We start from the raw sequence: 15,347 nt of genomic DNA, 5'->3' as shown, positions 1-15,347 counted from the left end.
AGATTGACATCATTTAGATTTAATGTGTATATTTTATTTTACTTGTTCTAGGTTTCCATTGAATTATGGTAATAACTTAATTTTAACCCTTGTTTTCTACGTATTCAGTAAATGGCGCTTGGCCCACTATGGTTCTGAACCCTTCAAATAACTTAAATTATATTATATAATATTACATATTATATTATATTATATTATATTATATTATATTATATTATATTATATTATATTATATTATATTATATTATATTATATTTTATCAGAAGTTACTGTAATAACATTATAGCATTATGCCCATCTAGAGAAACTACACTTTCCAATTAATTATACAAATCGCTTAATTTAACTTCCGATATTACTTCATACAAACACAGAAACATTCTCTGTAGGCTATCTTTCATAGCTTTCGATTGTTGCTGTCCAAGGCCCCTTATAGACGAAGTCATTTGTTTTTTAATTCATTACACGGCCTTAGATGGCAGTTATTTTAATTTTAAAACTCATTTATCTCATTAAATATCAGTCCTATCAAAATTTTTCAAGGAATAAAACTTATCGCAAATTATTTTTAAAGAAACGTTTGTTATGTAACATTTTTCACAAAAATCAATAATAAGCGAGATATTTCGATTTATTTAATTCAGGCCCCCTTATAAGCCCCCATTTTAAATAATGTATTTTGAATGCCATATTGGCTTAAATCTAAGTTACAACGAACTTAATTTATAGTCCAATTTTCATCGAAATCCGTTCAGCCATTATCGCGTGAAAAGGTAACAAACAAACATACAGACAGACAGACAGACATACAAACAAAAATTTCAAAAAATCGATTTTCGGTTTCAGGGTGGTTAATTATATATGTTAGGACCAATTATTTTTGGAAAATCGAAAATTACCAGAAAAATTTCGGCTACAGATTTATTATTAGAATAGATTATTAGCTATTATTATTATTATTATTATTATTATTATTATTATTATTATTATTATTATTATTATTATCATTATTATTATTATTATTATTATTATTTATTATCATTATTTAATAAAAAGTCTACATTGTAAAGTGTGCATTAATTAATATGATTGAAGGGCATTTACAGAAATAGTCACGGTACTTAAAATTTAAAGAATGTGGTTTCTTTTTACAGCATGACAAGAAGCAAACACCAATGGTATAATCTGTATAATGAATTAATGACATACCTTTTCTGCTGCGGATATGTCTTTCAACATTTCCTCAATGAAGAACTTGGTACGACCATATACATTAGTGACATTGCCTGTAGGGTGATCCTCTGTGATAGGGAGGACATCTGGATTACCGTATACAGTGCAGGAGCTGGAGAACACTAGTTGGTAGCAGCCATGCATTTTCATTACCTGTATGCAAAGAAAAATCCTACAGACAAAACTGTAATAAAGACACTTGCAAATGTATTGGAGTCAAATACAAGCCTCTATATGAATTAAATAAAATAACACATTCTTGATTAGAGCCAGGATAGGAGAAGAAATGTCAAAGGAAAGTGGAACAGGGAGAGGAGTATGACAACGATGTCCTTTATCACCTACATCTACTTGGAGGATTTAGTGAAGAACTGTTTTCTGAACATGGGAGGGGATGACAGGAGGAAGAAGAAGAATGAAGTGCATAAGATTTGCTGATGATATGGCATTGTCAGCAGAAAAGGGGACGATACTAAGAGACATGCTACTGGAGCTAACTGACAGCTGTGAGCAGTATGGGGTGAAGATAAATCCAAACTAGACGAAGATCATGGTTATCAGAAAAAAACCAAAAAAGGTAAACTTGCGAATTCGAAATGAGGCAGTAGAACAAGTGGACACCTTGCAATACTTGGGGTGTACTATAAGCAGTAACATGAGCTGCTACCAAGAAGTGAAAAGGAGGACAGCAATGGCAAAGGAAACTTTTAACAGAAAAAGGAGCATCTTCTGCGGACCTCAGGAAAAAGAACTACGGAAGAGACTAGTGAAGTGCTTTCTGTGGAGAGTGATATTGTATGGGGCAGAAACATAGACATTACGACATAGTGAAGAGGAACGACTAGTAGCATTTGAAATGTGGATATGGAGAAGAATGGAGCTTGTGAAATGGAGAGAATAAGAAATGAAGCTATGTTGGAAAGAGAGGGCGAAGAAAAAATAATGCTGAAACTGATCAGGAAGAGGAAAAGAAATTGACTGGGTCACTGGCTAAGGAGAAACTGCCTACTGAAGGATGCACTGGAAGGAATGGTGAATGGAAGGAAAGTTTGGGGCAGAAGAAGATATCAGATGATAGACAACATTAAGATGCATGGACCATAATATGTGGAAACTAACAGGAAGGCAGAAAATAGAAAAAATTGAGTTTGCAGTGAAAGACCTGCCCTTGGGCATTAACATTATGAATGAATACATTTTTAGCAGAAATTTGTCTTTCCTAATTACATTTGCAATTTTGAATTTGTATCTTTTTCTACTGAGCAAAACTTCACAATTGAGGAAACTGCTAAAAAATAGAAACATAATAATAATAATAATAATAATAATAATAATAATAATAATAATAATAATAATAATAATAATAATTAAAACCATGACTAAAGTAAAAAGATAAAGTCAGAGAGAATGTTTCCTTGTTTTTTTTCTGTCATTTTCACCAGTAAAACAAAATAACTTAAGACTGCATTTTAGTATCTGATAGTAGCTTCTCATAGTCTAAGAGAAATATAGTCTAAGAATGCTAAAGACAAAAGTAGTTCAACACATTCCTCTTGATTGATTGATTGATTGATTGATTGATTGGCTGATTAATTTACTCCTTATAAACTAGTCGTAAGAATCCTTTAATAAAAGAAATTACAAGCAAAATAAAAATTTAAAATAAAGCTCAAATGCTGAAGTAAATCATAAATAGCATCTTGACCTGAAATAAACTTTCAGTATCATACAAAATGAAGGTATTTAATTTACTGATGCGTGTTATTAATGGTGCAGGATATCATTTATACAGCTGATTAAGAAAGACAACTGACATGTGTGCAGTACATACGCATAGAATGGGTCTGAAATGAGTTCTGTTCCAAAATAAAATTTATTGTCAACTTAACTGTATTTGTGTTTAATTGTTTTTAATTTCTCGTGAATATAATTGTTGAAAGTTTTTTTCTTTGCTTCTTTTCTTTTCAGAATTGGGGTGTGTGGCTTATTCGATAAAGCGAAATATTCAGAAAATATGGTACCATAAACTGGGGTTACTTTGAACACAGAGGAAACTTTGACCATTTTTTCAGAAAATCATATTTAAGTTTCTACATGCTGCACTTGTTAAAAATGGTCAAAGTTTCCTCTATGTTCAAAGTAACCCCAGTTTACGGTACACACTAAAAAAAGAGATGTAATGCAATGTAATTGCAATCCATTTATGATGCAACAGTCTCATTAATGGAATGACAATGTACGTACCTCTAGCAAGTTTATGGTTCCTACGAGATTATTCTTGTAGTACAGAAGAGGATCTTGCATCGATTCTCCAACTGCTTTCATTGCTGCGAAATGGATTACACAATCAATCTTGTGCTGAAATGGATAGAACACACACCAATCAGAAACACATTCAAGAAATCTTCAAAAACTTGTTAAAATTACTGGCACAAAGATATATTACAGAAAATAATAAGTACTACAATTTTATTTATTTAAAATCCATTTTACAATAAATTACTAAACAATAAAGAACACTTTATACAAATCTGGCTTTCAAGTAGTAGCTCCCTGTAAAGCAGGTTTGAATAATTTCAAGGAAAAATTGTTACGGGGCCGGGTATCGATCCCGGGACCCTTCGCTTAGCGCGCGAACGCTCTTCCGACTGAGCTACCCAAGGAACTATACACGACACCGTCACAATTTTTCCTTTTATTCAATAAAGAACACTATTCTATTATATACCTAGAGTTTTATAAAAGCAAATACAGAATTACAAGATCTATATGACAAACAGCTAATGAAGAAATAAAGTCACAAAATAGAAAATAGGATTTAAAAAATAGAAAATAACCAGATTGTTAAGTTTTGTTATAGATATGTGGTAATGAATGGCAATAAAATAAATTGGGCTAGCACTTAAAAAATGAACTTGATAAAACTGGACTGGCACAGCTGTGGAGAAAAAATCATGAAAGTGAAAACAATATTTTGTATAAGATAAAGGTGTACTGATACAGAAAAACAACAACTGTTTAGTTACATGAAAATCAAAACTTTACTACAAAATTGCAGAACGAGTCTTGTTCATACCTATAACAATTTTAACTCTCTTTACTCAATTGGCAGAAATTCGTGAAAAAATCCATTCACGAAAATCGGGTGTCTCTAACAATATGCAATAGAAATGCTAGATTATGTTAGAAGTGTGGAAAATGAAAGGTTTTAGTGATAATATAGAAAATGACATGTACATTATGTGGCGAAATATATTATTAAAATGTGTTAAGATAGACTGGAGTGAACATAGTTTTATGAAAAAGGAATGACCGCATTTTAGTAATGAATGTATTAGCCAAAATATAAAGAATTACAAATGAACAGACAAAAAAAAAAATCCCTAGAAACATAGTTTTGAAAAGTACAAAAAAAAGTGAATGTGAGAAATAAATAAGTTAAAAGAAATGTAAATAAATTTTAAAATGTGTGTATGTAATGTAAGTAGACCTAGCTATGTATGTATAAAATTGTATACATCAACAAGCGAATGATAGCTACCGGTATATGACTGGAAGTCATAGCTGTCATTCAACATTGTAACAGACTGCAACCAAATAATAATAATAAATGAAATAAAAAAACATTACATAAATAAAAACACACACACAAGGATTTTAAGTATACTTACTTCGCTGAAAATCTTGATGAGGTGTGGCTTGTCAAGAAGATCACATTTGTAAAATGTGACATTTTTCCCAGTGATGTTTTCCACCCGCTTCAGACTTGGTGCCTCTCCTTGCTCACCATTCACAGAGTTGGCGAAGTTGTCAACAGTGATGACGTCATAGCCTGCCTCCAGCAGCTCCACAATACAGTGACTGCCAATGTACCCCGCACCTCCCGTGACAAACACAGTTTTCCAGTTCGACATGGTGTTACCTGGAACAGAAAAAAGAATATATAAAAATCAAATTCAAAATTAAATCACATGTGTGGCATTTTTAAGAGAACGCTAAAATATAAAAGAAAAGAAATGAAATTGTGTTTTTGAAAACAATTTTATGTGCCTATTCAGGAGCAAAGATTGAATAGAACAAAAATATAAATTGTTTAATTTATTAAAACACAAAGATGTGCATCTTTTGATGTGTTCCATCTTCATCTCCTCATTTACATCACACAATACACAGGCGGATTTATGGGAAATTCCTATCCTGTGCAGATGGTTATCAACCTGAACATCAAAACAGCAGATTTACGTGGCTTTTGAGGGATTATCTTGGGATTAATCAATAAAATTTGCCAGGATTTGTCTTTTACTTCATCCGAACTTTGTCTTAGGAAATAGCTCTTAGTAATGGAGCCAATAAATTAAGTGTCCCCATGTCCCTGCCTTTCCTGATAATGAAGCTCAGAGCTGACAGTGTAAATACCGAAAAACCTCACATCAGATTTTTAATTACAGACTAAAAGGATGGAGAAATGAGATGACCAAAGAAAAAATAGCTTGAACAATTGCAGCTCCAACAGACTACCAATGCTCGAAGAAAAATAATAAGAATTAACTTAAGTGTATTAAGATTTAATTTTGAGTTTAATTTTTGTTACTGATGAATGGTGGGTGAATTAGTTTCGAAAAAGGTGAAAAGAGAATATGAGAATGAAAAGCTATTGAAGCACTAATTTAGAAGACGGCATTCATTGGGAAAAATGTTAGTTTCAGAAAGGCTGTTCAAATAAGTTGATTTGTGAGAATAAAATTTGTTGATAGTGCTTCAGAACATTCCTTTCCAATGTGTAATACGTATACTTCAAAGTCAACAAATGTATACCCCTCTGATTAGATTACCCCCCTTTGATTTGATTACCTGGTTGGGTTTTTCCGAGGTTTTCCCCAAACCAAAAGGCAAATGCCGGGTAATATTTTGGCGAATCCTCGGATCTCACCTCATCTCACTACATCTCGCCAAAATATTGTAAAAAATTGCACAAAATTGTAAAAATTGTAGAAAATTACTAAATTGTAAAACTATAAAAATTTGTAAAAATTGTAATTGTAATATTGTACAATTTTGACTTCTTCCACATCTTAAAGCTTCGTTGCTCATGTAAGATCTATGGAATAAAATGAATGAATGAATGAATGAATGAATACCGTACTTACAATCTGGAAGAACTGTACAGAGTAAGAGCAATCATGAGATGCAGGTAACAATGACAAAGAAGCAACGATTTCGTGCAGAATAGAAGTACAGTAATACCAAGGGATCGTTAAGTGAAATTAATTTAATTTTAATCTTCTTCCCAAGAGAGGAACGTAATGTGCTAAGAGTGTAAATTGCAGACTATTGCTACATAATTATTAATGTACTGTTATAGTACGCAATCCATCGAATGAGTGGTGTGGAAAGAAGAGTAGGACTACTGTTTAATACCGGTTACGTTTTATTGTAGAATAATTATGTAGTTCATGATAAAATTGGTTCAGTTTGAAAGCACAGTCATGTAGAGAAGTTTTATAATGTTAATAATTACGATTATTTTCTCCACGCATTTATTGGTATGACCACTATAAAGAGAACTCTTTATATAGCCAATTTTAAAATTGATGTTATCTATCCATTTCACACTGCACTATTCCTTTATTTACATAATAAAATCATAATAATGCACTTTTTATTTAGATGTATTTAACTCTGTGTAGGCTACATTACTTCAGATTGTCCTCTTCAAATTCTTGAGTATAGTTTAACTTACTTTTATTATTTATATAATAATAATAATAATAATAATAATAATAATAATAATTATTATTATTATTATTAAGGGAGTTATAGCAGAGGCATCATTAAAATTGTTTGTTTGGGGGAGAAAAGCCCAAGATTTTTTTTTTTTTTTTTTTTTTTTTTTTTTTTTTTTTTTTTTTACTGAAAATAAAAATAACACTCAGAAATAGACTTTTGGGTAATCCACCATATCCTGAAACTCGACATTTCCGTTTCGGAACTACATACAGGTTCCCTCATCAGGGCAAATAAGTATAACCAGAGGGTCGCCTACTTTTTGGGGCTCATTATGTCTGACTGCTCCAAACAACTGAATCCAGAAAAGTTTTATCTATAAAAGAGATCTGAAGGACTGTGCACAAGAGGACCAAATGTGCACTGGAATTGGAAAGCTCAATAAATTCCCTTAAAGATAGCGCATTGTGATAAGATCAATCATTATGGTTGATTACAATTATTATTATTATTATTATTATTATTATTATTATTATTTTATTCTTCTTCTTCTACAAGGAGAAGTTGCCATGAAGACACAGAATAATGAACAAAAGGTGTAAAAAAAGAAGGAAATTAATAAAATGAATATGTTAACCTGAGCAAAAATAAAGTAGCAATTACAAAACAATAAAGCATTATGCATAAATATATAACAAAAATGTTAAAACCACTGAAATAAAACATTATATCTGGCTATACGAATGATGTCTAAAAATAGCTATAGAACCTTTAATAGCCTTTAGGCTATTTATTGACTCAACTATTATTTAATTTCTAAAACATGATAAGTTATTTATGGATCATAATAAAACAAGGAACAAACACGGCCTACGCATTGTTTTTTGGCCGTTTAAAATGTATGGGACAAAATATTCAAATGCGAACCTGTTCCTTTAAACACAGGAAGGCTGATTACTTAATCTAATATCATGAAATGTACTGAAACAAAAGAACTTCGCAAAACATTAAAATGATAAATGTAAAAACAGTGACTGAAGAATGAAAATGATTATTAACGAATTATTGATAACTCAATATATATCTAACTTACATCTATGAGCAGTAACATGCAATAAATATTATTCTATTAACAAAATTATTTGCAACACAAGTTACTCAGTAATTACAAAATTAGGCACAAATAACATTAAGTGTAGCGAAATCATTACTGGCTTAAAAGAATTCAAAATGACTATGTCAACATTGTTATGTGGCAGACGGGTAATTGGGGGCACTGCCCTTGGCTTCGGAGGAATGACCTTGACTGTTTCATAGGCCGATATCCAAATGCCCGCAGGCGAGATTCGTAATTTATTAGGTAGTCAATAGTGAAGAACACGGGAACTGGACACGTCCTCCGGTTATTTATGCAGACTGTCGTTCTTAAAATTGCACACTTTAAGGTATCAATTTAACGGACTGTAAAAGACATTTGCGAAAATGAAAGCATTTCATTAGGCAATTGCTGTAATAAAAAAAGGAGGTCGTCTCTACGCCCGTCATTCATATCTCCGTAACGTGACTGCACGACCAATTTCCATGCGCAACACGAAATTTATTTTTTACGCAATTCCCCCACGTTTGGCAACTAGGGGATGACGCAGTGCCAGCCAGCGCTTTCGTAATTGATGATCTGATGTTTCTGTTTAGTCTCCTGTGCTAATATTGAAAATGAAGCGATGAAGGACGTTTATTAATCACTAATTACTCATGTAGTATCTTTACGTAACGAAGGACACTTTCTCGGCGTATTATGACGTACTGTTCGATTCACGATGACAGCAAAATGCAGTCACTACAGTACAATCTGCAAATGTCATACACTGCATGAGTTCACTTTACTGAAAACAAGCCACAGTCTTTCCTCCAGCCTTCACACCCACAATTTGTCCTTTCTCTTTCGTATGACTTACGACGTGATATAAAACTCACCGTCCGTGTTGCGACGTCCGTCCTCTCTATCCAAGAGCTGGAGAGGCACTGGAGAATCCTGCGAAGAGGCGCCGTGTCTTCTTGCTAGCTTTATGGTTCCCACTCCAGCACATCACCGGGCGATGTTGCCATGTTGCATTTCCGTTTAATATAGCGAGAGCAAAAAATCAGGTTCCTTGTAATGTGGCAGGGAATAGCCTTGAGCGTACGTAAAGCGACAGGAACACCAATGGGACTTCGAACTACGGCAGACAAAAATCGGTACAATTTCATTACACAGTTTTTATTACATTGCTAAACGTTACATTTCTAATCCTACATTTATCACCCCTCTTAATATAACTTAACTAAATTCAGCTTTAGAGACTATGAAACTCTTTCCCCCTAGTACACTTCCAGACTTCTAAATGACGGGCGCCTTAATTCACATTATAGGCTATACAGTACTTCTCTTCTCAGAGAAGTGTCAGTAACACAACAAAAATGTAACATGCCTGCGGTTATTGTTTCAGACGAAGCGAACTAGTTTTACTGCAGACATTGCACGCTATTAATCTTAAGGTACTACTTTCAATACCGGTAGTTTTTATTGTATTTTTTTTTTAATATGAATACACATTTAGATGGAAGCAACATTTATATAACGGAAAGTTTAAAGTCCAATTTATATACAATAAACCCTCAGAAATGGGCAAATAGTTGCCAGCAGATGTCATTGAACACATCTGTGATGTCCGATTATATCTTGTATCCGAGTGACAAGTAAATACATAACGCAAACAAACTTGTTTATAAAATTACAGTACTATATTTGATTTAATATATTTAAATGAATATAACATAAATATAAGAATATTGTATTTATCATGGTCGGGAAATAGATATGCACTATGATTGTATGACAGCGGTCATGAAGTTCATGAGTTATGAGGTTTCTCAAATTTATTAACTCCAAAGAAGAACGAAATATGTATGTATGTATGTATGTATGTATGTATGTATGTATGTATATGTATTTTATTTCGTCCTAATGATCGTACAGGATGATGTTGGACACGTCAAATTAATACTAAAAACAGTTCTAAAACTAATACACATTAACAAAATAATGCTAATATACAGAGTGTTTCGAAAATAGAGGGCATAATTTCAGGTATGTATTCCCCATATGTAGACAATACAAAAAGTTCATTACAACATGTGTCCGGAAATGGTTGGTTTCCGAGTTATGGCCTTCAAAACAGTGATATTCGTCGGAACGTTTTTCTACCTGCAGATAATTGCCTTTACAGCAGGTATTAACAGAGGACACTCTGACAGTTAATTCCGAGGAAAAGGGTACATTGAGTGTTGTGTTTGGCGTTGTACTGTGCGACATGTACTCAAATCAGAAGCTGACAGAAGTGAACTTCATGTACGGTAAGGCGGACGGCAATGCTGCGCTGGCTCGTCGTTTGTACCAGGAGAGGTACCCTGATCGATGGATAGGTAGAGGTGGTCCAATTGCTTGGCCTCCATACTCACCTGATTTCAACCCTATCGATTTCTACTTGTGGGGCCATTTTGGTGTATTCGTCTCCAGTGTTTGGCATGGAATCCCTTCGGAATCGAATTGTGGCAGGTTGTGAGGAAATACGCAATACTCCTGCAATTTGGGATCGTGTTCGCAAGTCCATGGGACATCGATGTGAAGCCTGTATTCAAGCAGGAGGTGGACATTTTGGACATCTGCTGTAAAGGCAACTGCCTGCGGGAAGAAAAACATTCTGATGAATATCACTGTTTTGAAGGCCATGCATAACTCGGGAACCAAGCATTTCCGGACACATGTTGTAATGAACTTTTTGTATTATCTAGATATGGGGAATACATACCTGAAATTATGCCCTCTATTTTTTAAACATCCTGTATATAACATGGGTATGGAAGTATAAATTCATTCACGAACATTGCGTTTGTCACTGATTCATCTTAATCCTCCTCCTCTGTCAGCTGTGCGCACTACTTTTGCTACCTACTTATTTGAGAGTACTGGTCATTTTCACTTTCATTCAACCAATCCAGATCAATTGAAATTCAATCAGTCTCTATTATTTTACGCGGCGCCTTTATTCATGTCACATGTTTTGGGTTTCTTTAACTTTCTCGCTGTTACTTCTGACATTGGCTGAATTGAGGATTTATTTTAATCCTTACAACTCATCTGCGTTTGTTTATCTCTCGATAATATTTTAATCGTGAATTGCAGAAACCTCACAAGTCAAATTTTTCTCAAATTCAGTTTTTCATATGGTTGTAATATTCATACACAGGTTTATGCGGATGACGTGAATATGTTAGGAGAAAATCCACACACGATTTGGCAAAACACGGGAATTTTACTTGAAGCAAGTAATGATATAGGAGTGGAAGTAAATCCCGAAAAGACAAAGTATATGATTATGTCTCGTGACCAGAACATAGTACAAAATGAAAATATAACAATTGGAAATTTATCATTCGAAAAGGTGGAAAAATTCAAATATCTTGGAATAACAGTAACAAATATAAATGACAATCGAGAAGAAATTAAACGCAGAATAAATACAGGAAATGCCTGTTATTATTCAACTGAGAAGCTTTTGTCATCCAGTTTGCTCTAAAAAAAATTGAAAGTTAGAATTTATAAAAGTTATATTACCGGTTGTTCTGTATGGTTGTGAAACTTGAACTCTCACTTTGAGAGAGAAACAGAGGCTAAGAGTGTATGAGAATAAGGTGCTTAGGAAAATATTTGGGGCTAAACAGGATGAAGTTACAGGAGAATGGAGAAAGTTACACAATGCAGGACTGCACACAGTGTATTCTTTACCTGAAAATTAGAAACATTAAATCCAGATGTTTGAGATGGGCAGGGCATGTAGCACTTATGGATGAATCCAGAAATGTATATAGAGTGGTAGTTGGAGGCCGGAGGAAAAAAAAGGGATTTACCCTTCCTACAGTCATCTCTTGGAGTATTTTGAATCACTAATGTATATATATGTCTAAGTCACTGCAACAACAATCCCAGAATACAATAAAGTGAGAACTAAAATATAAATTAATTAAATCAGGAAATTTCGAGATCCTTTTAAAAAGGTGCCTTTCCATTTTGCGGGAACTGCAGCAGCAGCATCTAACGAGTATAGGCAGAAGACAACACGCCAAAAGCCCCCCCCCCCAAAAAAAAACAACTTTTCCCGCATTAGTAACGCTGAAATTTAGACCTAAGCGAAGAAACACATTATTATGTATGCTGAGACGCCAAAAAATAATTGACAAAATTTATATTAGGAATTCAATTTAGCAATAAAGGAATTAAGTTCGATAATAACATTTCCGAAGAAAGAACCCAAAATTGGTTCGGCCATAGTAACAATAGAAAGTGTAGTTGTGATTAAACCCGTTTTTATTTAAATCTTTGCAGGCTAAATATCTTGAAGAGTACATAGTTCATATTGCCAATCTATTCGTCGAAATTAAGAGTGGACAAAAATTGCAATACTGGTAATATCACAGCTATAAATTTTCTTCTAGGAAGGCATGACATTCCTCCTAAAGATGAAACAAGAAACAGTTTCAGGAACACTTTTCCTTTACTTTGACCTTCTGAAGGTGAAGAAAAATAGGCTATACATCACAATGAAATACAAGTCACAATTTGTTCAGGTGTTACAGACAGGTGATTAATGAATTCAAAACTCTTTCCTTCATTTATCAATCTTATAATTAGCCTAACTGGTTGAGTAAACGACAATGCTCACAGTTCAGATTCTTTGGTACAAATTACGCCCATTTCCATTTTTAACAAGTACGAAATAGTAGCGGCACTAGGAATTTAAATTTGAGGGCAGTCAGGTGGGGAACCCTCCTTGTTTGTGTCCCACAGCACTAGAACTGTTCTGTTATCACAGATAACATACTTCTAATTCGAATAACAGTAGGCATACTGATTAACCTATACGCGAAGTTAAAACACGCCAGATTTAACAAATTAAAACGTGAGTATTGTTAGTTTATGCATAGCAATAACAAATGCTTTGCTAAAGAAAATTTGAGCTAAGTATAAGAATAATAAAATACAACTTGATTACACAACTTTTAACACTGTATCACTTCGGAATATGTATGATAAGAACTTTCTGTGTTAAATTTTAACGTACCTTGTTAACATGTTTCGACCTATTTTGGGTCATCTTCAGAAATGGTCGTTGTTGGTCTTGGCGCCTCTTGTTTCCTGTGAGGGTGCGTTCTTAGTGTATAGCCAAAGAGTGTATGTGTTTTGAAATTGAGTTGTGTGTTGAGAATTTCGTTGGGGTGTGTTTTCGTGTGTCTGTAAATTTCATATTATTCTAGTGTGTTGAGTTTCTGGCTTTTTGGTTGGATGTTCAGTATTTCCATGTCTGTGTTGATGTCTCTGTAGGTGTGGTTGGCATTTGTGATGTGTTCTGCATATGTGGAGGTGTTTTGTAATTTTGTTATGGCTGTGATGTGTTCTTTGTAACGTGTTTGAAATGATCTGCCTGTCTGTCCTATGTAGAAGTTGTTGCAGGTGTTACATTTGAGTTTGTATACGCCTGTGTGGTTGTATTTGTTTGTTTGTGTTGTTTGTGTGTTGAGATATTTTTGTAGAGTGTTATTTGTTCTGTATGCGATGTTGTAATTTAATTTCTTGAATGAGGTTGCAATTTTATGTGTGTTTTTGTTTTCGTATGTTAGTATGATGTATTTTTTGTGTTCTTGTGTTTGTGTTGTATTCTTCTGTTTTTTTTTGTGGTTTTGTTTTGTCTTACGTATTATGTTGTCTATTATGTTAGGGTTGTATCCGTTTTCTTGTGCTATGTATTTGATTGTGTTTAGTTCTTCGTTGTAATCCTGTTGGTTCATTGGTATGTTGAGTAGTCTGTGTACCATTGTTCGGAATGCAGCTTGTTTGCGTTGTGTGGGGTGGTTGGATTTGTTGTGTATGTGTGTTGTTGTTGTTGTGGGTTTTCTATATACTTTGAATGTGTGTTTGTTGTCTACTTTTGTTACTGTGATGTCTAGAAAATTTATGGATTTGTTGTTTTCAATTTCTAATGTGTAGTGTAGCTTTGGATGTATTTTGTTTATGTGTTGATGTAGGTTTTGGATCTGTCTTTTGATTCCTTTGTATAGTATTAGTATGTATGTAAAAATTTAACACAGAAAGTTCTTATCATACATATTCCGAAATAATAAAATGATGAGTAAATTGGGTTTGTAGTGTTTTGAAATGAGTTTTAATTGCACTATGAATATTTACGTTGAATAAAGGAGAAAGGCAGAAGAATGCGCACTAGGCCACCAAAGCTCCAACCCTCGTGTTGCCATCCCTACTCTCGAGGTTATTCTATAACTTGTTTACTTTTGGTTGGGAATATCAATCCTCATTATGCGAAATTCGAATTCGTCTGACTTGAGCTGCAAGAAACAGAGAGAGAGAGAGAGAGAGAGAGAGAGAGAGAGAGAGAGAGAGAGAGAGAGAGAGAGAGAGAGAGAGGTGATGATGGTGGTAGCAGCATTTATTTTATTTAATGACACTTTCAGAACGAAGGAGTATCCCAATAGGCGACATGGTCTGAAGGCTCGTGAGTTCGAATCCTACCTCGGACATGGATGGATGTCTTTCGTTAATATTCTGTCCTGTGTGTGTATGTGGAGACCCCTACACTCTGTTAACTCCAGGCTAGGGGAGGCTCATGTCCATGTCTAATGTTTGTGGTCCATAGAATCAACCCTTCCCCTACAGAAACTGGTGTGTAAGTCCTACAACAGAGGAGATAAAACAAAATCCAGAACAGGTTTCATGTATGAATATGTCTCATTTGTCCCACGCCGTGGCGTCGCGGTCTAAGGCATCCCGCCTAGGACTCGCGTTACAGAATGCGCGTTGGTTCGGTTCCTCATGGAGGAAGAAATTTTCTCATGAAATTTCGGCCAGTGTATGGGACCGGTGCCCACCCAGCATCGTGATGCACTTGGGGAGCTACGATAGGTAGCGAAATCCGGTTGTGAATACCAGCTATAACGGCTGGGGGGGGATCATCGTGCTAACCACACGATACCTCCATTCTGGTTGGATGATCGTCCACCTCTGCTTCGGCATGTGGGCGTGAGGCCAGAAGCCGTCTGGTCGGTCTAGGCCCTTCACGGGCTGTAGCGCCACAGATTATTTATTATTATTATTATTATTATTATTATTATTATTATTATTATTATTATTATATGTCTCATTTTTAAATATTAGTGAAAAAGTGAAAATGAAATCATAAATACACGATAAAATGTTTCGCCATTATGAAAAAATGGTACACATGAGGTCAAAAAAAAAAGAGCCTATTTCATCAATTTCTTGTTATTTGTTAAGTTCTGTC

At 34.2% G+C, this 15,347-nt stretch overlaps 1 protein-coding gene across 2 annotated transcripts in view; it reads right to left on the bottom strand.

Annotated features, from left to right (window-relative positions):
• Positions 1–9,069, bottom strand: part of LOC138699535 (UDP-glucose 4-epimerase-like) — a 32,819-nt gene extending 23,750 nt beyond the window's left edge. For both annotated transcript variants that reach the window (XM_069825503.1, XM_069825502.1), the window contains exons 1-4: positions 8,932–9,069; positions 4,905–5,155; positions 3,478–3,591; positions 1,210–1,386 (exon numbers count right to left, since the gene is read on the bottom strand). In XM_069825503.1, coding sequence (XP_069681604.1) covers positions 1,210–1,386; positions 3,478–3,591; positions 4,905–5,147 — 534 coding nt within the window. In that variant the 5' untranslated portion in view covers positions 5,148–5,155; positions 8,932–9,069. The remainder of the gene's footprint in view (positions 1–1,209; positions 1,387–3,477; positions 3,592–4,904; positions 5,156–8,931) is intronic.
• Between the last annotated feature and the right edge of the window lie 6,278 nt (positions 9,070–15,347).

Source organism: Periplaneta americana, chromosome 5 (assembly GCF_040183065.1).
Source record: "Periplaneta americana isolate PAMFEO1 chromosome 5, P.americana_PAMFEO1_priV1, whole genome shotgun sequence".
NCBI lineage: Eukaryota > Metazoa > Arthropoda > Insecta > Blattodea > Blattidae > Periplaneta > Periplaneta americana.
Note: the sequence above shows the minus strand (reverse complement) of the source record. Positions and strands in the feature narration are given on the sequence as shown.